Raw genomic sequence first — 24,690 nt, 5'->3', positions numbered from 1 at the left:
CCAGAGGACAAAAGGCTGATGCAAAAGAAGCGGAAAAAAAGGAAATTCACCTGGCACAAGGATTAGGAAGGGATGCAAGTGCTTAGTACCACTGCCTACGTGCCAAGCCTAACGCACTTCCACACTCCAAGCGTTACTTAATTACCGATGCCGGGGGGTGAAGCCCACTGCTGACAGCAGACAGGCGCCCGGGCACCGCGAATATTTGAAATATTCAAAAGCCATCCGGCCACGGGCCCGGGCAAGGGGCACTGGGTGGCCCCGCTCGAGCAGGGGGCTGCACCAGGCGCCCTCCGGAGGTCCCTTCCCACCTCGCCCACTCCCATCTTGTCGGTCGGGCTGCGAGGAGGGGTGCCGGCCGAGGCGTGCACCGCCCCAGCCCCCGGTGATCCGGCCGCCAGCCAGAATCCTCTCATCGCCCCCCCGGGCCGGGCCGGGCCGGGCCCTGCCCGCCAGCAGCAGCCTCCCCTGGTGAGGTGCGGCTGCCCCGGCAGACCCTGCGCGCCACCGGGGGGGACGGGAAGGGCCCAACCAGGCCTGTGGGGCCCGGGCACCGGCTCCTGGGGCGGGAGCTGCGGCCCAGCTCCCCGGGGCAGCCGTTGACGCCTCACAGCCGGTCCTCGGGGCACCCTCCGGGCCCGCGGTCACCGCGGCTCAGGCGGTCCCCGGGCGGTGGGGCCCTGGGGCGGCACCGAGCAGCCGGACCGACCCCGCACCGCCATGGCGGCCCGCCCCGGCCAGCCACGTGACACTCCTGTCACGTGACATTCCCCCCGCATCACGTGGGGTCGGGGCGCGCTGCGCACCGCTGGCGCCACCTGCCGCCCCGCGCCGCTCCCGTCATCGCCGCCGCCGCCGCTCCGGGCCCCGCTCGGCTGCCGTATGACAGGAAGTGCGTCATCATCAGGTGACCGGAAGCGGCGGGAGGCGACGGGGGTGGCCGGGCGGAGGGGCTGGCGGGCGGCAGGGCCGGTAGCCGGCGGCGGGCGCCGGGCCCCGGTGAGTGCGAGCGGGTAGCGCGGGCCGCCGCGGTCCCCTTCCCCATCCTGTGCCCTTCCCCGTCCTGTCCTCTTCCCCGCGCCGCCCCCTCAGCGGGCGGGGGCGGCACAGGCGCATGCGCGGAGCCCCCCGCCCTGCATGGGGGCAATAGCGGGGGCTGTGTAAAAATATAGCTGTAGAGATGCGTATAGGTACACGCAATATATACGCGCGGGTACGGCTATAAGGGTAAGTAGCGGGGGCCGGGGTTTCCAGCGGTTGCCCGCCGGGGGCCGGGCCTGTCGGGCGCTCTGCCCCGGGGGTGGCCCGAGCCCTCCGTCATGGCGCTGCCCTCTGACGCCGGCAGGGACTTAACAGGGAGGGGAACAAACACAGGAGCCAAGAAAAAAGTGACGGGTTTGCACTCTGACGTCGTAATGCGGTGGGGGAAAAAAAAAAAAAAAAAAAAAAATTCCTTTCTTGTTATTTTTCTCTTCAGCCCAGGTGCAGGTGGGCTCTTGGCCAAAACGAGCTGGTTTACCCCAAATATTTCGCTGCTCCGAGGTGAAGTTCCTCACACGTACCGAGGAGATGCCGTCGGCCCTTTTGCTGTCGGTGCAGGGCAGGGGGAAGCGTGGGCCAGCACGGGACGAGGCGGTGTGCTGCAGCGGTGGGTGGTTTCCTGGTGTGGGCCCTGTGAGGGTTTGCCAGCGCTACCGAAAATCCCTTTGAGTATTTCAGAAGCGCCAAAAGCACAAGCGACGTTTCAGGGTGCGCTTATATCCCCTTTCACAGAGCTGATACTCCGAGGCGGGTGGCATCCCTCCAGGAATGTTGTTTTCCCAGGTGTTCAGCTAGAGCTCAGCTGTGCAGTCGCGCTCTTGGCCGAGAACTCAGCTGTACGTGTGACACGCAGACACGTACACAGAGCTGTTTCCATCCCAGAGGACCTCTACAAAGTGCATTCGCAGCCTGCGGGGCCCTGCTCCAAAACTCGCTTTCTGACTGGCTTTTTGGAATCACTGGAAGTGAAATTTCTGGAGAGACTTGCCCAGAGGTGGGAAGGCGTTTGGCTGTGTACGAACAAGAGAAGTGTAGTGGGAGAAGGAAGAGAGGAAGGCTGATTACTCAGGGTAACAGGAAGAGAGGAAAATCAAGCAGAGGTGTAGGTTGAGTTGGAACAGAAATGCTGTAGAAACTTAAAAGATCACAAAGATTTAGGCTGGGGGTGGATAAAAGTCATGGGCAAAAGGCCACTTAGACCCAGCCTGTTCCTCTCGGAGGTGCTTGAATTATCTCGTCTCAGCCCGACCTCGCTCCCCTGCATATGGTTTTCTCTTTTTTTGCTGGATTTGGAGCTAAGAAGCAGAGAAATATTCTCTTTATTGCATAGCTTCCCAAATGCACCACAGCTTAACGCTAAACTATGTGGATGGTATTCTTAGCAGCGCACAACGTTTGCCTTCAGTGTATGAACAAGGTGACTTTGATTCTTTGTCTTTGAAGAGGGGCTGTTGTCGCCATGAGGGGTGTTTCTGGTAACAGCCGAGTGCTGGATTTTGTAGGTAGTATCACCTTTCAGCAGCAAATGCAACTTGTTTTAAATATATGGCATGCTTCTCAGTAGTGCTTCCCTGTCTCTCAATAATAGAAAAATAGAGAGAAGACATGCAAAATAGAGTCAGACAAGAAAGTGTCTCAGAAAGCCTAGGTAAGATAAACCTCCTCTTGTCCCAGATCATTTTTGCACCTTGAAGCAGTCCCTCTGAGTGTCCCCCAGGACAAGCTCTGTGAGGAGCTAGAAGAGGAGACGATGCCGGCAGGGACGGGGTCTCCTTCCCCCAGCCATGGTGCAGATCTGAGCCTTGCTCACTTCATGGTTGCCTGTCTCCAGCCTCATAAAGATGGTGTCACATCACCTGTAGCCAGTTCAGAGCTAGTAGAGACAGAAATGATGTTTTCATCAAACATTTGTGCTAAACGGGAGAGCTCTGAAATCCAGCTCCTGCTTGCTTCTGCTGATGGCTTTGCAAGGCCTGGGCTGTGCCACAGTGTCACAGCTCTTAGCTTGGGTTTTACTGTCTGATTCTGAGAGAGCTTTTTCCTTTTGAGCTGTTGGAGCGAGTCCAGAGGAGGCCACGGAGATGATGCGAGGGCTGGAGCACCTCTGCTATGGAGACAGGCTGAGAGAGTTGGGCTTGTTCAGCCTGGAGAAGAGAAGGCTGCGGGGAGACCTTAGAGCCCCTTCCAGTCCCTACAGGGGCTCCAGGAAAGCTGGAGAGGGGCTGGTGACAAGGGCAGGGAGTGACAGGCCAAGGGGAATGGCCTGAAGCTGCAGGAGGGGAGATGGAGATGGGATGGGAGGCAGAAATCCTTCCCTGTGAGGGTGCTGAGGCCCTGGCCCAGGTTGCCCAGAGAAGCTGTGGCTGCCCCTGGCTCCCTGGCAGGGTTCAAGGCCAGGTTGGATGGGGCTTTGGGCAACCTGGGCTAGTGGAGGGTGTCCCTGCCCATGGCAGGGGGGTGGAACTGGATGGGCTGTGAGGTCCCTGCCAACCCAAACCAGTCTGGGATTCAATGACTTCCCCCGCTCACCAGATGGTCAGTGGCAGGGAAGGGGTAGACTCCCTCCTGCTTGTCGTGATTTGCCTTCTCCCGTGGGAGGGGACGGTCACGACCTTGCAGCTGCCTGACTGGCAGGGAGCAGCGCAGCCGTAAGGGTCAGCAGTGCCAGGGTTCAGGGTATCCATTTTGCTGCTGCAAAGCTGAGCGCCTGCACTGATTCAACATCTTGATCTAGCGCTGATCGGGAAGCCGCATGTGGAAGCAGAGCTCAGGGGGCTGCCCGTAAAGGATTTATTTCCCCATGTGGGGAGCACAGAAGCTAATGCGTGTCGCTGTTGCAGTCTCTCTGCCAGGCTTCGGCTTTCCTGATTGATGGGCGTCCCGTGGCAGTGAGAACGCAAAGGATTTTAAAGAAGTTGAAAACGCCTGGTGTAATGCATCTTTGGGGTTGCCCACACGTGGTGGGATACGTGTGTGTTACGCAGAGCGCTGACCTGGTGCTTTTTTTTTTTTTTTTTATCAGCATCTGAATCATTGTAAACAGGCTCGTTTGGCAGCTTGTGCAGGCTGGCAACATGCAGCTTAACTCCTGACAAATTTCTCATCCTCTCCCTCTGTGCTGGAGCTGGTTTGGGCAGCAGTTAGGAAGGCACCTGGCGTTTTCAAGTCTTCTGTACCCTCAAACTGTGGGAGACGCTCCCGAGTCTGAAGCATAACGCTCTGTTCCCTCTGCTTCTCAACTCAGAATGTAGCATCTCATCATAATTTTTGTTACTTCTTCCCGTACTTTTCCCTGACTTTGTTCTGGGGCCACGTTCCTCCTTTCAACTAATCTTTATCTGCAGGTTATGGGCCAGGTTGCACTCTGTGGACTGGTTTTGCGGAGACTTTATTCACAGCCTCCACATACTGTCTCCGGGTGCAAAGAGCAGTGCAGCACCCTGGATATTTCGACAGCTCGGGTGGTGGTTGGTGTTTCAGACTGTGGTGACCAAAGTAGCAGAATGCTCTGTTTGAATACGTAAAGTCTCTTGAAGCCGCAGCTCTACTGCAAAAATATGTTTTCATTGTTTAGAATGAAAGAAAAGCAGCTTGGGTCTCTTAGAAATGAAAAAGAGATGACTTCTTTCTTAACTCCCATAGTCTCTACCAGGTTAACGTGTAGCTGCTGAGTAGCAGGTAATACCCGACTGCCGTGTGCCCCGACTCCGGGTACGTGAGGTCACCGGGGTGCTTGTCGTGAGCTGCCTTTGCATGAGGTGACGTTCGATAGCGGCTGCCTTGCGGCTTTACAGGGAAACAGCCGCCCTGGCTGGGGGAAACGCTGGCATCGCCTCACTTTCGGTAGCATAAAGGATAGATTAAAAAGTGCTTCGTGTTAGGTGGAAGCCACTCATTCTTCGTCTGCCCTTTTTTCAGTACCTGGAAGCAATTCTGACCCCAGTAAATTGTGATCCATGGCTACAGTGCTAATATGCCGAAGATTTCCAAGACTGAGCAGGGTGACTACATTTTCGACTACAGCCAAGTGCAAGGCCGAGAGCGGAAGCAGCAATAGGAAGCAGGAAAAGGAAGAGAACCCAGAAACAGCCAACAGCGGAACTGAATCTGTGGCTACAATACAGTTGCTGGATCCACTGGACTACAGAGTATTGTATAATCCATCTGCCTATGCCAAAAGCAGAGCTGCCTCCCTGCAGCACGCTGCTGGGAACAGTGGCCAGGCTCTCGGTGACACTTTCACCAGCTCTGGCACCGCACGGGTTCAGCATACGTTCCGTACTGCCTCTTCGCAAGCTTTGCCACCCGTCAGAAACGCCCTGCCCAAGCCCAAGCGCAAACCCTTCCTCGAGCAGAACATCTCGGCAGATTTCTCTGCGGCACGAACCAAGGAAGAAGCAGAAAAGGAAAAAATAGAGACGCATGACTCCAAGGAGGACCCTCGCATTTTTCAGAGGGGGAGGCCTGAGTACAGATCTCTCAGCTATGACAAATTTGACCCAGTAGACACCCTTCCTTTAGAAGAAGGTGACTCGATTTTACACAGTGTGGCCGAATGCGAGGGCAGCCAGAGCCCAGGAACTATCACAGATTATTTTCACAAGCTGAGTCGTTTGCCAGTGGAACAACACGCGGCGTTGGTGTCCGAACCCAGGTTTAATACACTGTGTCGTTGTGCTGTCAAAAACATCGGGTTGTTCAGTACTTCAGATCTCATCGATATTTTAAAGGCTTGCGTTCGTTTGGTAGTTCCACCCACCCACCCTCTGCTGAACGCGTGTGAGAATGAATTCTGCCGGCGGGTGTGGGACATGAACCTGGACCAGCTGCTGCTGGTGGCTGATTGCTGGCGCTGCCTGGAGCGTAGCGTGCCTTCCTACCTGAGCATTTTGTTCAGCTACGCCAACATGCACTGGAAAGACCTGACTTTGCCCCAATTTGTGCAGCTTGTTTATATCATAGGTGAAGGCCGGAGGTCACCTGCAGACTTGGCGCAGAAGGTGGAGAGCATGATTTTGAAGTACTTGGACTCCTTCACCTTGGAGGAGGTGGGTGCTATCTGCTTAGGGCTCTTCAAGTCCCTCAGTGGTATCTCTGACCACGTCATGAGAAAAATTGCAGACAGAGTCTCCCTGCAGATGGAAGACATGAGCACCTACGCTTTGGTGAACGTGCTTAAAATGCTCCGCTACACTCGCATGGACCACTTACCCCTCTTGAAGGAGCTTGGGAAGGTTATTCCCACGCGGATTCCGTCGATAAACATCCAGGGCATCATGCACATCACTCTTACCTGTTCATCCCTACACCACTTTGACGAAGGTATTATGGCTGCTGTAGCCACGTCTTTGCCTTCTAAGGTGGCTTACTGCCGAAGCAAAGATGCTGCCAAGTTCTTGTGGTCGTTTGGATGCCTGGACTATGAACCTCCAAACGAGGAAGAGTTTTATTCCAGCCTGATAGCGCAAATGCATAGAAAACTCCATGAATTTGGGAAGTTTCCGGAGCATCTCCTTACTGGTTTGCTTGGCCTGGCGTTTGTTGGACGCTTCCCAGAGGAGCTGATAAACTATGCTTTGAGGGATGAGTTTGTCCAGAAAACGAGAGGTAGTAAATATGAGCTCAAAAAGGACCTGTTCACTCTTAGTAAGAGCGTTGAAATTGAGTGCCCAAGCTACCAAGGCAGCCACCTTCCGCCTCAGCTTTCTCAAGAGATCACTGAGATGGTTTTGAATTTTGCAGAGCAAGAAATCTACGTCAGGCCTGAAATTGTGGAAGCCACATCTCTTCTCCAGAGCATGTTAGGTGGCCCTGAATATGTGAAAAACCACATGATCCTGCCTCACACGAGATCGAGTGATCTGGAGGTTCATTTGGCCATGGACGGACACCCCATCCCTTTCAACTTAAAAGACCCTATTGCAGATAAGAAACTAAAAGACATCGGAGTTAGTCTAACGGATGACTTAATGTCTCAGCTTATAAAAGGGAGATCGAGTAGCCAGTCTCCCGTGGAAGTGGAAAACGAAGCCAGGACTCCTGGTCAGGAGAGGAGGGAAGAAGCACGAACACCATGCACTGGGGATCGTGCTGCACTTTCAGGTGGAGCTCTTATCGCAGATGCCAGATCGCAAGTTGAGCCTAAATCGGGGCGCCGTCTTGAAGCCCCCCCTTCTCTTGCGTTGAATCGGCAGCCTCGGGTGGTGAAACTGGCTATTCAGGTGTCCAACCGAAACCATTATTGCTACTGCTCCAAGCGGCTTTTGGGGCTGCACTGTTTGAAACGGCGGCAGCTGCGGCATTTGGGGTACGTGGTGGTTGAGCTTCCCTTCTGGGAATGGTTTCCTCTGCTCAAACGCACGCGTTTGGAGAAACTGAGTTACCTCCATTACAAAGTGTTCAACCCAGTGCTCCTTAGCAGGACTGGTTAGTCCAGTGTAGTGCTTGCTCAGAGGCTGACAGCCTGCCAGATGCATCTCTCTTTCTGGGTGCTGATTGAAATGGTCTCTGAGTTTTGGTTAAGCTTTTGGCAGGTGCTCCGTGTGCTCAGGCTGCCTTGCTTTGTTAGCCAATTCTGCTCTGCTGACAGTGGTGTGTCCCGTGCTCTCCTTTTGTACGCAGATCCTCAAATGCTTCCATGACAAATAAAAACTACTGTCCTATTCATTTTTCTCCGTGATTACTTTTTTCTCCGCTCTAAATGAAAGTGGATGGATTTGGTGACTCTGTGAGAGCAGAGCAGCGATACTAGGGAGAGAATTGGGGTGATTTTTAGTAAGGAAATACGTATGTTTCCATCACCATTGGGCTGGGGTCAGTGGGCACGCAGTCGGAGTTTCTCCGTTAGGAGCTGTGCAGAACGTGAGAGCTGAGTGATGAGATGGAAGCTGGGGCTGAGGGTTGGGGTGCTCTGACCCTGAGACATTAATTTCCTTCTCAGCTCTCAGCAGTGCCTGGCAGAGAGGATTTGCATCTTGTTGATGTCGTCTGCAGCTGAATGGGGCCAACAAATCCACCTTGAGGTGATGCCCCTGCCTGAGTGACGACGAGTCCTGTGCAGACTAGAGTGCGAGCTCCAGCTGTGCGGAGCGTCTGCTCTGGAGGCTGCTGGTTTCGTCCTCCATCACATGTCTCACCATGTTATTTTCTTGCTCTGGACGTGGCCCAGTGTCTGATTTCTACACGCCATTCTGAGGACGGACTTGCTGGCTTCTTCAGGTGGCTTTCAGGTGGCGGTTCTCCCCAAGAGGAGGGACGTTTCCTGAGGTGCACAGGGCAGGCTGTGCATCTGACCGCAGCTGCAGGGATTATTTCATATGGGGCAGCAGGTGAAACTCCCATTCCCACTGCAAAAGCCGCTGAGCTATTGTTCTGTTTTTCAGTGCGACGTTAGAAGGCATGCTGAGGTGGAGGGTGGGGAAAGAGGGTGGCAAGAGGCAGGTTGGTGTCCCAAGACAGATATTGCATCTTAGTTCATTTTGGCTGCCTGTTTTAAAATGTCTGGGCTGTTTTTTTCCCTCTCCCTCAAATACTCAGCGTTACGGAGTGCCTTAGTTCAGTGTCCACGATGCACGTTCCTTAGTGCAGCAGTTCTCTAGTCGTAGGTACGACACCAGGAAGGCACCGAGTGACGAGCTCCAGAAAGCCTGGTTTTACATGACTTGGCGAGATCATAGAGGATCTTGCTGGCATAGAAAATATGTCTTTGAGTCCTTCGTGATCTTTGTGCCGTTTGTTTTGATGAGTAATGACTTTAGTAATGCAGGTTTGTGCGTGTTGTATGTTTTAAGTGTTCATATATTTAGAACCTCCTTCATGCCGCAGCCACGGGAGTTGTCGCTAGCATGGGAGACCTCCAGACGAGTTTGGGGCGTGATGGCAGCAGTAGCCTTGGGAAGCCACATCTGCTGCCCCATCCCACTCTTTTCCCTGAGATTTTTACATTCTGCATTTCCCCAGCTCTTGCTTCAGCCCAGGCTCTTTGCCAGAGCTCACTGTCCCCTTCTGATCCTGGCCACTCCTCTGACCTGTTCCTCTCACCTGCCTTTGCCTGTCCCTGCCCATTCTTGTTCCCAGCCTGCTTCTCTGGCCCCAGCCAGCCCCTTTACTTTCCTATCACGGTGTGTCCAGCCAGTTTTCGCTTTCCTTCTTTACACAGAAGCTTAATCCTAATCTCATTCCGGTTTCTCATTGAATCTGTCTCTTCATCCCCACTGTCTGTCTGCTGAGTTGCGTTTTCATGGGAAGAATAAAAAAACCTCACAGCCGTGGGTAAAGGCAACTTGGTGACCGACTTTTGCTGTGAAGCAAGAGTGTAGCAGAGGTTTCAGAAGAAGGGAGAGCGGTGATTTGGACATGCAGAATAATGCATTTTCTCACTGAGGTGTTGAACCTGAAGAATTAGCCTGAGTTGTTTTAAGTCTGTCAGGGTCGCAAACAGGTAGGAGAAAATCCTATAAAATATACCCATATATACATACATAGCTCCTCATGCTGCAGGACAAGGAGCAACTGAATTGAAAGACAGCATTTAGTGAGAGAACAAATTGTTTGTAATTAACCAGAGCTAATTGCCATAGATTATTAAAGGCGTTGTAGAAAAAAGATGAAGATTTAGGACGCAACCTCAAGGTAGTCTTGGAAGAAGGCGTGAGTCTGTCCTGAGGAATGGCTTGTGCCTGCCTGTGATTTGCCTAGCGCGAGGCAGCGCTACAGAAGACAAGGTGGTTGCACGACCGCGAGGTCCACGGGGAGAATTTGGCGTCCGTCGCAGGCAGGATCTCGGCGGCTCATGAGAAGTGAGTCCGTAAAGCGGTGAGTTTGCAGGGATGCAGAGGTGAAGGCGCCTCTTGCCATCATTCAGAGAAGGTCCTAGTGAGACTGAATGTGGTCAGATTGGAACAGAGAGGTCTTCAGCCAAGGAGAGGGATGTGAGGAGAAATAGAGCAGAGGGAAAAGCTTGAGTCATTCCAAGAAAGGGGGCAAAGAGAGTTGATTTGCCTTTTTTCGTAACACCAGCACTGAGGGCCAAGCTAATTTACCAGGCAACAGGTTCAGAATGAACCAAAAAGAGTAGCTTTGTCACACAGCCTGTAGTTAAACCAGTAATCTTACTCCCACAGGATGTGGGTGCCAAAAGTCAGACCAGTTCAAAAGCCTATTTGAACAATTCCTCTCTGGCAGCCATGTACTCGAAGCCTCAGGCTCAGCAAGCCAAGAAAGTAGTATGGGAGGAGCGTTGGTTCATGCTTACCTTGTTCCTCTGTTCCCTGCTGAGGAGCAGGAATTGCTCCTGATGGCTGTCAGACCAAATGCTGGGCTACAAGGGGTGCTCTTAGGTTCACGCCTGCTTCGGTCGACCGTTGTCATTGTAACCTTCAAGCTCTGCTCTCTGCAGGCTTGGCTTCTGTTGTGTTGGTTTTTTATATGTGGGATTCGTACCTCGGATACCTTTCTCATTTCAGACTGTTGCGCAGAACGGACTGCACCCGCACGCTTAGCAGGCAGGCAGAGCCGGCTCGTTAACGCTCCGCTTTTCAGTGGACCGACGTGCCCCCAGAAGGCCAATTTCATTTTGGCTGAACTAACAGCTTCAGTTGAAAAATCATTAAAGAGCTGCTTGTTCTTGAAGGAAGCAGTGGGTTCCTGATTTGCAAGGTTGCCCAAGGCAATGACAAATTAAAACTAAGGTTAACGTAAGGTTAAAACTCTTACCTCGCAGATAATTTCATTCTTAAAAGGGATCTGATATAACCAATTCGGGTCACATTTTTTTCAATGGAAAGGAAAGCGGGTTCACTTGAGTTTCTTTAATGAACGTTGTCAGAAGAGTTAGCTGGGTCAGCGTTCAGAACACAGATCATCTCCCTCAGAGCTATTAAATGCCCTCTGCTCCCTTGGGGCTATTAAGTACCGATTATTAATATTTGTGTTTAATCTTCGCTTACATCTGAGGCTCCTGAAGCCCTCGAGAAACATTTCTCTTTGCGGCAGCAGTGTGTTAGAGCCGGCTGGCGTTACCCTCATCCTGAGCTTGTCGTTTCGGGTGTTGTCCAAGAGCGCAGGCAGGTCCTGCCTCAAACTGCTGAAGGCAGCAGGTAGATGTGGTGTGCTGGGGGCGGAAACGGGCACGGAGGCGAAACAGGCAGCTCAAGGCCGCAGGGTGGGAATGGACGCTGCTGAGTGCGCTGGTCGGATCACAGCACCCACCCCACGTCCTCCAGGTCCGACTGAGGCTGCTGAGAGCTCACACGGATTGCTTTGATAACCTCGTGTGATATTCTGATGCTTTACTGTATCTACAGAACCTGCGTCTTCCATAAACTTTCAGATCTAATTGCTAAAGTAGGCATTTTCTCTTTGATGTTTCTCCAGCGGTTCGCTAATTAATGCAATTTTTTCTCTCAATCTTGTCTCCCCACCGCAGTCATTTGAGTTTATATTGGTTTCACCTCCTGGACTCAGATCTGACCTGCATTTTAGGAATTACCGAGCTTGTAATTCATACGGGCTCTGAAACACGAGATCCTTTCACTGTTCACTGATGTTCACTTTCTTTATTTTGCTTTTTCTTTTTTTTTTTTTTTTTGCAAGTTGAATCTGATGCTCAGAAATTGAGCTCTCTCCAGCTGCCAAGATGGTAATAAACGTCTGTCTCCCCCAGTTCAAGCCAAGAATTCACTGCAACAAGGTAAAATAATAACGTGTGGCATTCTAGGGAGCTGGAGGGATGGAGGGGTTAGGTGGAAGTGGCATGCTGGCCTGGTTGGGGCTGGGGAGGGCTTGTTTGCTGCTCCTCTGTGATGATCAGCAGTGTTTCTGGAAGACTGATTTTTGGCTGGTCACACCAGGTTTTCCTGAGAAAACAAAGCAAAAGCAACTCACAGCAAACTGTGAGGTCATTTTGTGTGCTCTGGGTGGTTCAGAGAGGGATTTTAACATGGGAGGCTGCGTGTGTCCACCAGCAAGAGAAGCATTGAGGACAGATGCAGTCCCAACGAAGGTAAGGTGTAGGCTCCTTAGCCTGCAGAGCTGAGAGCTTTTTTGTCAATTAAAATCATTTGCCGGTGATGTGGGAGGGTTGTGATTCAGGTCGTTTTGCTCACAGCTTTCCCTTCCAAGCTCCCCAGTCTCCTGTCATTCCCAGCAAGGAGGTTTTGGGATTCCAACTGATGTTGGGAATCTGAGCTCCTGGATCCCTTCCCCCTTTCGTGCTTCAGTCTTGAAAGAGTCGTTGATGTGCGAGCATAAAGAGAAACCCGTGTCTGGGTGCTTGGGATCTGCAGCTCACCTGAAGATAAAAGTGGACCTGAAGGCTCAGTACTTTCAAAAATCAGTAGTGAGAGATTTCCCAGAAGTTACTCCTCAAATTTTGGTTTGTGCTGTCCATGGTTAATCTCTGCTAGGTAGTGTCAGGACACCGTATAGCCTCGTGTGACTGCTCTGACGTGGCACACAGCAATTGTTGGAGGGAAAAAGCCCTAATTTTGCAGGATCTCATAACAAGAGAATGTTACGTGCTTACTGGTATGTGTGCTTTGACTGGAGATACCTTTTTTCCCTGCAATATTACAGCTTTCCCTTTGTCCAGTAGAATATGCAGCTCTTGACAAGGTTGAAGTTACTCTACAAGCAGTTACATTTTCACTCAGCATCAATCAGAATCTCTTAGAAACGAACTCGGTTTTAATTCGGAGCCATTTTTTTAATTCTAAGTCTCCCCACCAGCTCACACAGCCTTGGATTTGTAAATACTGTGCTGTAAAACTAGTGACCGTCCATCCGGGTGGTGTGCTGACCCAGCCGTGCTACTGACGTTCAGTGCAATATGGGGCGTAGAGTGACCGTATTAAGCAAGTGCAATAAATAAATATTCCTTGCTGTTATCTATTTGTTCAGCAAGTGCTGCGGACTTTTTAAGCCCCGGGGACAGCGTGGCTGGAGGAGGGTGGGAGTGGGTCTGGTCTGTCTCAGCAGCAGGGACCTCCTGTGTTGTCTCAGCTGCGCATAAAACTGCAGTCTTGATTCCTAGTTGATGTCATCTTGCGAAGCTGCGTAAGTGCTTGTGAAATTAGTTTCCTTTTATTTTCTTGCTTCAAATTAAATCCAGTTTTCTCCTGAAACACAGATTTCTGCTGATGGTTACGAAGTGGAGAATCTGATCTCCGAAGACCTTGCCAGGAGAAATCGTGGTTTCCGCAGCGAATACTTCATCAAACCTCCAGTCCACGTCACGATCTCTTTTCCCTTCAACATTGAAATCTGCAGGATTAATATCGACATCTCATCTGGAGGGTACCAAACCTTCTCCGGGCTCGAAGTTTACACCTCTACCTCATGCAATAAAACCTCTTGGCAGAGCCCTGAGGGTCAGTTCGCAGGTCTGGCAGGTCAGCCAGTGTCAGACAAAGACACTTTCACACTGGTGGGAAAAGCAGTCTTAAAAAATCAAAGCAAAGTGACGTTCGGCCACAGAGGCTTCAAGCCCAGGCCTCCTTTCCATCAGATGGAAAATGTCTTCTCCTACCCTGGTTCTGCATCTCAAGACCTCTGGAACAAAGGGCCCGCCTCGCTGAACAACGTGTCGCACTTGAAAATCTGCATCACCCATGTGGCCGGCGGTGGCCTGCCTTGCATTAAGAGGCTGGAGGTGTGGGGACAGCCTGCCAAATCGTGCCCGCAGGAGGTGATCGAGGGTGTCTTTCAGGTGGCCTCCCAGTTCTTCGCCCAGGACGTTGGCAGCCTCAAACCGGAGCTCTGGACACCGATGGAGAGCGACTGCGTGCCCTTCAGCGCCAACGACAGCGAGCAGCAGACCCTCCGCAAGCTGGTGGACGTCGTCCAAGACATCCCCGAAGAATTCCTGGACCCCATCACTCTGGAGATCATGACCTTCCCCATGCTCCTGCCCTCCGGGAAGGTGATCGACCAGACCACCTTGGAAAAATGCAACCGGAGTGAGGCGTCTTGGGGCAGGGTACCCAGCGATCCTTTCACTGGGGTGGCCTTCAGCCAGCACTCGCAGCCCCTACCTCACCCTACCCTCAAGGCCAGGATAGACCACTTCCTCTTACAGCACAGCATCCCTGGCACCAACCTGCTCGGGAGGGCTCACACCTCAGAAATGCTCGTACCTTCTTCCATAACAATGTCTTCTCTGAAAAGGAAAATGGACTGTATGGATCAGAGCTCCGTGCAGCCGCCCTATTTTTCTTCTACAAACTTACTTGTCACGTCTACCTCAGAGAACAGTGCTAAAAAAATGAAAACTGACAGTGACTCGCATTTGATCCAGATGGACTGTTCGACAGGTATCGTGGCTCCCTAAGTCACTTGTGGTTCTTGAATGTCCTGACAGCCCTGGGCCAGGTTTTCAAGTCGGGAGGCTCCAGTACAGATTCCCATCCCGCCTCTAGAAAGCTTTAAGGCCTTTGTATTTTGCTGTTGATAGGTGTCGTGGGAGTCAGGTCATCGGCTCGTTCACCTCCCCTCTGTGCAGCACAGCCTGCTATCCTGGAGGGTGTTTGCTCCCATTCTGTTTCACTTCTTCTCATCTGTAGGCTCGTTGTTCTCCTTGTGTTACCTGTGCAGTCTCTTTCACAGCCCTCTTGTTGGCTCAGGTCGCTGTATTGCCCTTTTAGTTTGTGTTTCCTTTCTTCTCCTTGCTTTCAAGCCACTGTCCATGTGGAGGCAAAGTTTTTCTCATAGTGTGCTCGTTTGAACTTTCTCTATCATGGGTGATTTATTATCCCAGCCAGCCAATGTGTTTTTGTATCAGCAAGAAAATACGCAACAGCAGGAAAAGAAGTGTCTGGTGGTGCAGTGGTGATGGCACGGGGAGTCCTGGCTGATGTGGGTCTTATCGTGAGGAGTGAGGTGGGGAGGAAAGCAGGAAAGGGCACTAATCCTCCTCACGGATTTCCCTGGCCAGGCGCTGCCAGCCTGGGCTCTTGCGGAGCTGGTTCCCTGCACGCTCAGAATCATTGCGCAGATTGTGTCCCCGGGACAGGCTGGCCGCTTACCTTCTCACGGGGCTGCTCTGGCTGTGGCAGAGGCTGAGCTTTCGTGTCGCTGCGCAGCCTCCGGTCTACGCTGATCTCAGTGCAGCGGCGCGGGGGCTCGGAACAGATGGCAGCGAGGGAATCGCAGGCAGTGCTGCCTTCGGAGCAGGGAGGAGAGGACGGCACGTGACAGCACAGACCAGGAGAGACTTGCCCAGGGTTTGCAACTAGTTAAAAGCAAAAAACAAGTTAGAGACATGGGACAGGGGACGCGACTTGTGTCTAATGGTGAGGACGTGGCAATGGTTTCCTTTTAACCTTGCTTTTATCAGCCATCTGGTAGCAGCACCACTGGGCATAAGCTCCAGGAGGCTGAAAAAATAGTCCAGACCTGCAGCCCTGAGATAAATTCCCTGAAAAGCTGAGTGCTTTCACCCACCTTGGTCCCCAGCCGTGCCACGGCTTCTCACCAGGCAGCCGAGGCAGCGTTGCGGCAGCGCAGGCAGATCTTTGGATCCATGGAGCGCTGGGAGCAGGCGCGTGGGATACTCTGTAGGTCCAGCAGCATTCAAGTGCTGGGGCGGGCAGGACTGGTGAGGAGGTGACAAGTCTTTAGAAACCAAAGGTGATCTGTGGGTTAAATACCGAGGAGATTCACACCTCTCTCCCCAAAATCTGTTCGTTCTTTATGGTTTCTTCTCTATGACTGGTACTTTCAGCCTCCAGTCCGTGGCTCCCAGGCAATTGCCTCTCGTAACTCCGCGCTGCATCTTTTGCGCGAATCCACATCTATTTTGCCATGTTTGCTTTCTCCCTTCTTGGCACAGGAATTCCTGAAACGTATTGCAGTTGCTGGCGGTGCAAATGTTACGTGGATTTAACTGTACTGCACGCAGCAACGCTTATATCTTCTCTCTGGTATCATTAAACTGAGTTACTGCTTTAGGTAATAATCTCACTGGAGGAGGAAGGTAAACTGAAGCTGGGAGGTGGGAAAATCTTTAGCAATCTCGTATTTAGATGAGCTTGAAGAGAGCAGCAGTGTCTGCGAGGCCGTCTGCTGCAAGCGGTGTGGTCTGAGTAGGATGGTATAAATCCACAGGTGTCTTCTGCTCACGGAAGGGCTGTCTCACTAGGCAGGTAAGTCGAGTTTTCTCGTGTTCTGTAAACTAGGTGGTCTGTAACACATCAAATGTGCCCCACAGCTTCTGGTTGCTGTTAATGCCTGCTGGTACCTGTCACTCTCTTCACCTTTCTCCCAAAATTGCCCAAAAATGTTTCAAGGAAAAGGCTTAGGTGGTTGGTTGATTTTAAATAAATTCTTTAAAGACTTGGTTGAAAATAATTGATATTTGGTGATACTGGCAACAGTGGGAAGAAGTCAGACTGCACATTTCTGCTCCGATCTCTCAGTCTGGAGCTCATTCCCTGTTTTAGGATGAATCATTAGTTATTTTTGTTGCAGAGACATGTAACAGCTCCTGCTGGGGATGTGTCCCAGCCCCCAGGAGCAGGGGCTGCCCCGTGGGGTCCTGGAGCTCCCGAGGGAGCCGTGCCCGTACATAAATAAAAGCACATTGCTTGGCCCAGGGAGCTCGTGCTTCAGTATTTCATCAGCCTTGATTGCTGTAGCAAATGTGCAGCGCTAATTCAAAGGTCTTCCTTTGGGAGATGGATTTAACGGAGTGATGCAGACACCATTCTTTTAATGCATGGTATTAAATTAACGCCTTTGGTATTGCACAGGACAAAACGCTGCTGTACACCGCAGGGAAGGGTCCCACCCTGTACCTTTGGCTTTGGGGCTTGAGTCAGAACTGGGACAGAGAGGAAAGTAAAAAAAAAAAAAAAAGAAAAGTCCCCCAGATTTTATTAGCGGCTAAAATATTCCCAGTTAGCTGCACGAAGCAAGCCTGGGAGCACTGGGCTGCAACCCTGGGTGGAGAGAAATGGGTGTCTGGATCATTTGGCATTTTGGCCTCATTCAGACCTGCAGATACGAGGCAGCACCTGAGCGTTTGTTGGCACTGTGGCACGGCATGAATGTCTGAGAGTAATCCGTAGGACTTCTCATCTTTAGGACCCAAAGGTCCTAAATGAGCACTACATCCCCATCTTGGCACCTCGGTGGGGGAAAGAGACCTCTCGAGAAAACAAGCGGCAGAGCTCCTAAAATCCCGAGTGTTGTCCCTTCGAAAGGTTCAGAGGCAAAGCAGCACGTCTGTTGTGCGTTGGCAGCTTGCTTTTTCCCAGCATCTGCTTCTCGAGCTTGTGCTTTTCTTTGCAGATCTGGTCTCTCACGAACAAAAACTGTCGGAGAGTTTGGACACCGCCTTGGACTCGGCGCTCAGCTCAATGCCCTCCTTTACGGCCAAGCTGATGAAAAGCCAGCAGCAGGCGCAGGGCGAGGGAGGCTGCAGCAGCTCGTGGAGCCTCGGTAAGCAGCAAGCGCCTCCCATTCACCTTTGGGAGCGAGAGGAGAGAACTGGGACTGGGTTAACAGGGGGGTTGTGCTGTTGCTCCGCATCTTTCTGTGCATTTTCGGACCCCGGAATGTTATATATTCCATATAAAAATACTACATTGTCTCCCAGCCAGTTTTTTTTTTAACAGTTCCCAACTCCTGCTTTTTTATCTCAGCAATTTTAATGGTTTATTCTCCCAGTGAGGCAGGTTAAACCTTGTTGACCCCCAGAAAGTGAGGTATGGTGTCCATGTCCGCGGTCAGAGCAGGCTTCAGCACGAGTCCTGTGATTTGCCCTCTGTAGCTCATCCTGGGTGCGTTGCGCTGAGACGCGGTGCTCAGCCCAGCCTGCACCAGGGTAGTTCAGACCGAGAGCTAGCCTCCCGTCGAGGCTTTGGCTGTTCCCAGCAGAGTTCTGCGATTTGGGCCGAGTGGCTTAAATGTTGCCGGTTAGTTGCACGAAGCAAACTGGGGAGTTGCTGCGTGGATGAGGAATGAGTCTGGTGCGGAGAGCGGGCTTGAGCCTGCACCTCCCTGCCCAGAGAGGTGCAGCTGGAGGGCGTAAATCTAGCAGGTACCAGGAGCAGGTAACGGTAGCAATGTCAGAGGCTGCCTGGCCAAGGGTGTGCCAGAATCTCATCAGGTTTGAACGTATCCAGACCAAGCTGCTGAGTCCTTGCAGTTTTCATCACACCTGCTAGCTAGACACACCAATCCAGCTGCGTATGCGTTCCCCAAATGATTTCTTTGGGGTGCAGGGTGGCACTGAACCTTCACGAGTCCCTCCGCAAGCCGATGCCATAACTGCTGGCTTGCTCCTCTTCTTCCCCTGAGCGAGGATCTGTCTGCTCGTGGCAGAGACGGGGGTTCAGAGGGACCAAGTGACTCTGAGAGAGGGCAGGGGCTGGGCAGCTCCCGGTGGCTGGCTGTCTCTCTTTCTGAAGAGGTTTCGCTGTTTCGCAGCGACATTAAGCTATTAAGCTTTTTCCTGTCCCCTTTAAAATTGCTGCTGTTTAAGAGTTGGCTGAGTAGCCCTTGATAGGTGGCGTGTGACGGGAATGCAAAGTGATAGCTAAAGTGTTTCACTCGGGAATCGGGGATTTTAATTCATTGGAAAAGCGGAAGGGAGGCCGATTTACTCAGTAAAAGTGAAAAGCCCTTTACAGTCATCTGTCCTCAATTAAAAGCCTGATGGTGTAAATGCTGACGTGATCCGACCCCTTCTGAGCACAACCTGCCCCAGAAGCCAGGCCGTTCCCTTTCCTTACGGTAGGGATAGAGAAAACGGGGCACGGTCCTGAGCCGAGAGCACCCGCAGCTGTGCTGCATCTCTGCAGGGAGCGAGGCCCGCGGCTCGCAGGCAGGATTGGGCACGTAAGGGCTGGCACAGCGCGGACTTGTCGCCCCCCCCTGACTGAGCCACTTCTCCTGTCGCCTTTGCAGAGCAGGGCAGGAGCAGCCAGAGCCAAGGATGCGCTTCCTGCGGCAAAACCTTCTCCTCTTATTTCAAAACGGAGCCCGTTTACCAGCTTCCCTGCAGCCACCTCGTGTGTCGCCCGTGCTTGGCCGAGAAGCAGAAGTCTCCGTCGTCGATACTGTGCGGGAGTTGTAAAAGGTCAGCTGCCACGCACGACGTCAGGAGGGTTCACTTCTGAGCCCTCGGCTGCCGGAGCCTGCCGGGAGGGCGAGAACAAGGAGCCGCTGCTGTTCCCTGTGTCTGTATCGATCCGTAGGAGGACGAAGGCCTTTGGAGAGAGCTTGCCAGATGAGCACCCGTAACGGCGGAGAGGACTCGGTCTTGTGCTTACTGAGTAGCGGGGGGGGGGGTGGGGGGTTAGAGCATCGCGCCGGAGCAAAGCGATCTGAGAATAACAAAAGCCATAGCTTCTTTAACGAGGAATAACGTATTTATACAGAACTGATTTCCACCTGTCGCACCCGCCCTCTTACCACCATCCCATGGCTCAGTGGTTTAGCATAGGTGCCTTTCGGACTGTGAGTTTAGCTTCCCTGTGAGTTAAAACCATTTACGTATTTGACGAGCAGCCATTCGGTCGCGGATCAGGCGAAGTTCTTGTGATTGACAACGTGCAAGCTACCTGACTTCTCCCCTTCCCTGCCTCGCTCCCCTCCTCCCCGCCGTGCCCTCGCTGTGCCGCAGGAGCGCGTCGTTCGTCCCGGAGCCCCGCAAGTCACGGAGAGAGGTGATGAACGCCTGAGTAACCGGCAGCGATCTCATCCTGCTCGTGCGAACTCTTGTAGAAAAGCCATTGCGTTACACCAAACGTCACTCTGGGTTTATGTCGTGTGACTGGACCAGCTCCCGTCTGGCTGATAGACATTTAAGCCTTAATAAAATTATGTTTAAAGTCAGGTTTTCTTTCTGACTCGTAATTGGTCTCATTGTGTGTCTTAATGATTTCGTGGAGTGAATCTCTTTGCAGACTACAGAATAAATGGGCTGGAAAAAGCTAAGTAAGGCGACACAAAGGATCTGCAGACCCGTGGGTTCAAGGGGGGGTTGTCACGGCAGCCCCGTCCTGGGGCTGAGACTCCGATATCTAAACCCGAGGAGGCGGTTTGGTCTTCAAAGAGCATTTCAGAAAAAAGCCAGAAGGAAAAATCACCCGGCCGTGTTCTGTCCTGGATGTGCCGAGGGTAAGGTGACAGCAGAGGGTTTTGTCACCTGTATAACCCCCTGCTGTCAGCACTTAATTGGCAATTTCTCTTCGCGGAGCAGATGTCGTTCATTGATGTTCTGTGCCAGTTTCTCTGGGGTAACGAGCCTCCAGCTGACTCAGCTCAGGTTTGCATGTAATACCTTTATTCTCTGAAAAGGCACCTACTCACTGAGCATCCCGGAACGTTCGTGGCGTCTGGTCACGGGAAATGGCAGTCTCATCAAGCAGCTGAAACGCAGCTTCGTATCAGCGCTGAACTGATCCTGCTCTGCGTCAGTGGGAGTTTGTAATCCATCTCCATTTGCAGCAAAAATAGGAAGCCCCCCCCATCTTTAAATCGTAAAAGAAAATAGGCAAAAAAAGTTCTAAAAATCCCACAATTCAGAGGCAGGAAAAATCCTCTTAATCCTGTGGTTGTCGTGTTTGCAGAGACCCATCCCGGCATGATTCAGCGCTCGCACCTCCTCCGCCCCACGTCTCCGGGGAAGGATCGCTGCCGGAGCGGCTCCCGTCCCCCCAGCCATCTCCCTCCTGCTAACAGAGCCTGGTCGCCTCCGGCGAAACCCAAAGCCGTTGTCGGCTCAGCCGAGCGTCTCTCCTGCCCACAAGTTTCTCCTGCCGGTGGGCAGCGATTCGGGCTGGGACCCCTCTTGCTGGGGAGTTCTCTCTCGAGGTTCCCTTCGTTCCCCAGGGAGCGAGCGGGGGGACATCTGATCCAGCCCCTGCTCAGAGGAGGGCTGGCCCCATCTTATGTCAGCTTTCTCAGAGCCTTCATCCACCCTATTTCTCCTCCTCCTCAGCCCTCTAGGACCTTTGGCGGTAAGTCCTGTCTTGCTGGAGGGAGAAGGGATGAATTTCCCTCTGCGCCCACCTCTCGTGGCTTAGGGAAGCAGCCTGTTACCCCCAGCTGGGCTTGGGTCCTCCTCATCGCTCCCCCTGCGATGGAGCAGGGCGCTGAAACCTCAGGGGCAGCGGAGACCCTCTCTGCACCCCAAGAAGCTGGGCTTGGTGGTGGGTGATTCACATAGCCAGGACTTAGAATCACAGAAACCCAGACAGGTTTGGGTTGGCAGGGACCTCACAGCCCATCCAGTTCCACCCCCCTGCCATGGGCAGGGACACCCTCCACTAGCCCAGGTTGCCCAAAGCCCCATCCAGCCTGGCCTTGAACACTGCCAGGGAGCCAGGGGCAGCCACAGCTTCTCTGGGCAACCTGGGCCAGGGCCTCAGCACCCTCACAGGGAAGGATTTCTGCCTCCCATCCCATCTCCATCTCCCCTCCTGCAGCTTCAGGCCATTCCCCTTGGCCTGTCACTCCCTGCCCTTGTCACCAGCCCCTCTCCAGCTTTCCTGGAGCCCCTGTAGGGACTGGAAGGGGCTCTAAGGTCTCCCCGGAGCCTTCTCTTCTCCAGGCTGAACAACCCCAACTCTCTCAGCCTGTCTCCATAGCAGAGGTGCTCCAGCCCTTGGATCATCTCTGTGGCCTCCTCTGGACTTGCTCCCACAGCTCCATGTCCTTCTTGTGCTGGGGCCCCCAGAGCTGGACGCAGCACTGCAGGGGGGTCTCCCCAGAGCGGAGCAGAGGGGCAGAATCCCTTCCCTCGACCTGCTGGTCATGCTGCTGGACACGCAGCCCAGGCCACAGTTGGCTTTCTGGGCTGCCCGCGCACATTGTCAGCTCATGTTGGGCTTTTCATCCACCAACAGCCCCAAGTCCTTCTCCCCGCTTCCCATGGGGTCTTCTGCCAGGACCCACAGCACTTCCCCTTAAGCTCCCACGCAGAATGAGCAGATGCCACGAGCAAATTTATTTCCCGGCGCCGAGCCTGTCTTCTCTTCGGGAGGTGGGGAACGGCCTTTGATTGAAGGCCTGAGCAATTTCCTCTAACGTTCTCCTTCAAACACTTTGTGGAGGACAAATCCAGCCCTTGCCGGTCAGTAACCTTCCGACGTGACGTCTGCATCGTGACGTCTGGATCTGGACGGGCAAGTAATAAAGACAGCGCCACAGCAAAGCTTGACGTTGGGCTCTTCCTTCTTTAAATGAGCACCAAAGCTATTTGCCATCGTGCCGTGGAAGCCGAGGAGCATCTGTAGCCATGACACATAAAAAGAAGGTGCTGTGCTCAGCCGGGAGGTGCAGGATCTGCCCTCCCCAGCAGCCCCCCGGCCATTAACCCCCATCAAGTCATGAGTTCGTGGCGACCGGCTGAAAGGCTCGTGACAGGCCGGTGCTCCGCTGAATGCCGCCGGGACTGTCCCACCTGAGGAGCATTAGTTCACCCAGGCAGGAGAAGGGAGTTGCTGCCTTTGCCGGTCCAACCTGCTTCCCTGCAGCAACCTGTTCAAGAACTTTCTCCTTGTCTGCCGCATCCCCCTCCAGCCATGGAAAAGGCAGGAAAACGCACAAATCTGAGAAAATCTTCCCCTTCTCCACGCGGTACCTGATGTCCTCTAGTTTATTCTGATTAAACTTTGTCGCTTTGACCTCTGCGTCGGGCAGCGTGGGCTGTGGCAGAGCACCACGACCTCCATCCTCTCTCCCGCCTCTGGAGGGGATCTAAAAAAAACACCTCGGTGGAGGCTTTAAAGCTAACGAAGCTTCCTCTGCTAACGAAGGATGGGGGGGGGGGGGAGGAAATATGCTTGTGGTTTGCCCTGACTGTGTGCAAGGGTGCGATCGTTCAAGGATTGGGAAAAAAATAATCATGATTTCCGTGCAGCAATGATGCTCTAAAGCTACAGGTGCAGCCGGAGGGTGTTTTACCTGCAAAACAGTGCGGGACCGTTGCAGGTCGCTGCTGGACGCCCCGTTTCCCACCATCCAGGTTATTCCCGGAGGTGCAAAGCCATTGGGAAGGGCACAAGCAGCGAAGCTCCGTGGCTGAGCCTCCCCGGCAGCCCCCAGCCCCTTTGCTGATACGTAGGAAGAGCTGGGGCCGAAATTGGGCTGAGTGGGGGGGGGCTGGGGGGTGGTGTGTGGATTTTGGGGCTGCTGCCCGCTCCCCACCCCGTGGCAGGCCTTTGGGGCTTTCCTCCGCGAGCCGGGTTATAGATAGCAGGCAGCTAACGCCGCCGATTAATGCCGCAGCGCCCGCCTCGCGCGCCTCGCATGTCGTTAGGAGATCAGCGCTAACGAAGGGGGCTCCTCTGGGGCCCCGGGAAGAGCCTGGGGAAGAGCAGGGACGTGGCGGAGCAAATCCGGCGCTGGGGATGCAGAGAAGGACCCCCCCCACCCGGGTGGTGTTTGGGGGGGGTGTTGGAGCACGGATTCGAGTAGCCTCAAAACATCAAGCCGGAGCTGGGTGCGGGTCGGGGGCCCCAGCATCGCCCCGGGGCTGCGGCCGGGTACCAGTGAGCATCCCTGCCCAGCAAGGGTGCTCCTGGCCGGGTCTGCCCAGCCCCATGAAACCCCCTCAGCCTGAGATCACACACACACACCCCCCCCCCATGGTGACCCCAATATTTTCATCCCCCAAACCCCCTTTTTATGTTTTCTACACATTTTTTTTTTGCCTCCCCCTGCCTCCTCCTCCCCACCTCATCCTCCCCTTGATTCCCGTAAGTGATTCTGCGTTGTGGCTGCGGAGCCTCTGCAACTTGGAAAAACATTTTATTAACCTTCCTTGACTTTAAAGAGCATAATTACATTTTAATCTCATATTCCTGCGTTATCATTCCAGACACAGAGTCATTTGAATGCAGATCGTTCCCAGCTAATGTAATTTTACGATACAGTAATGAAGAGACGGAGCATGAGCGTGTAACACCCAATTTAGAGCTGACATTTGGGTTTCTTTTAAAGAAAAGTTTTCCCAGCCGAGGGCTTTTGCATCCTCCTCGGTCCTGCAACGCAAGTGGGTTTCGGCTCCCGCTGTGAAGGGATGGGTTTGGATGGGGAAACGTGGCTGGTGCTAATAATATTGGTCATTAAAGCTGCCCACGGCTGCCCCACGTGGGTGATTCAGCGTCTCAGGTGGTGGGCACGGGGCAAATTTGGGAACTCGCTGCTGCCTTTGTCCCAGGGAGACCTGAGTCAGGGGCTGTGGTTACCTTCACCCCTCCTGGGGGGGGGGGGGGGGGAATCACCCTTATTTTACCCATGGAAAAGCCCAGGAGCCCCCCCAAAAAGTCAGGACCATAACCCCCCCCAAGGTTGATGCATCCCTCCAAAATCCCAGGGCAGGGGATGGGATCAGGCTGGGACCCCCAGCACCGCAAGCATCACCCCAAAAATGGATGCTCGCCCTTCTCCCTGCGTGCCTCGGCCCCCCCCCGGGTGGTGAAGCGCCGCTCTCGGGTTCGTCCCCTTCCAACATCCCTCGCTGGTGCCTGCGGAGCCCGGCACGGGGCTCGCTTTGCTTTTCAGAGCACGTTGGTTGTGCCAGGGTGGAGCGCAGCGGGAACCACGCTGTCCTTGGGGATGTTCAGGCAGAGCAGCAGCCCCTTCCCCACCCAGGGTACCACCGTCCCCCTCGCTCCGAAAGGGATGCTAACGAGGGTA

The 24,690-nt window shown here is 53.4% G+C and overlaps 2 protein-coding genes across 4 annotated transcripts; both read left to right on the top strand.

The window, feature by feature from the left end:
• Positions 1 to 912: 912 nt before the first annotated feature.
• On the top strand, positions 913 to 19,885 carry UBOX5 (U-box domain containing 5). The gene is made up of 5 exons (XM_075752819.1): positions 913 to 1,001; positions 11,636 to 11,731; positions 13,169 to 14,351; positions 17,329 to 17,478; positions 18,949 to 19,885. Exons 2-5 carry the CDS (start codon positions 11,678 to 11,680, stop codon positions 19,158 to 19,160), a joined length of 1,599 nt encoding a protein of 532 aa, XP_075608934.1. The 5' UTR covers positions 913 to 1,001; positions 11,636 to 11,677; the 3' UTR covers positions 19,161 to 19,885.
• Positions 918 to 7,707, top strand: FASTKD5 (FAST kinase domains 5). Of its 3 annotated transcripts, none has more exons than XM_075752816.1 (2): positions 918 to 999; positions 4,960 to 7,707. In XM_075752816.1, exon 2 carries the CDS (start codon positions 4,998 to 5,000, stop codon positions 7,470 to 7,472), a length of 2,475 nt encoding a protein of 824 aa, XP_075608931.1. In that variant the 5' UTR covers positions 918 to 999; positions 4,960 to 4,997; the 3' UTR covers positions 7,473 to 7,707. The 3 variants fall into 3 exon arrangements, with proteins under 3 accessions (XP_075608931.1, XP_075608933.1, XP_075608932.1); XM_075752818.1 differs by lacking the exon at positions 918 to 999 and adding an exon at positions 1,151 to 1,227; XM_075752817.1 differs by lacking the exon at positions 918 to 999 and adding an exon at positions 1,264 to 2,035.
• Positions 19,886 to 24,690: the final 4,805 nt, after the last annotated feature.

This window comes from Balearica regulorum, chromosome 4 (assembly GCF_011004875.1).
Source record: "Balearica regulorum gibbericeps isolate bBalReg1 chromosome 4, bBalReg1.pri, whole genome shotgun sequence".
NCBI lineage: Eukaryota > Metazoa > Chordata > Aves > Gruiformes > Gruidae > Balearica > Balearica regulorum.
Note: the sequence above shows the minus strand (reverse complement) of the source record. Positions and strands in the feature narration are given on the sequence as shown.

Excerpts from the sequence above, each read along its gene's own strand:
- UBOX5 (XM_075752819.1), top strand. The coding sequence starts at position 11,678 with ATGGTAATAAACGTCTGTCTCCCCCAGTTCAAGCCAAGAATTCACTGC. Across the intron at positions 14,352-17,328 it reads CCAGATGGACTGTTCGACAG|ATCTGGTCTCTCACGAACAA; the intron begins GTATCGTGGCTC and ends TTTTCTTTGCAG. Across the intron at positions 17,479-18,948 it reads CAGCAGCTCGTGGAGCCTCG|AGCAGGGCAGGAGCAGCCAG; the intron begins GTAAGCAGCAAG and ends TCGCCTTTGCAG.
- FASTKD5 (XM_075752816.1), top strand. The coding sequence starts at position 4,998 with ATGGCTACAGTGCTAATATGCCGAAGATTTCCAAGACTGAGCAGGGTG.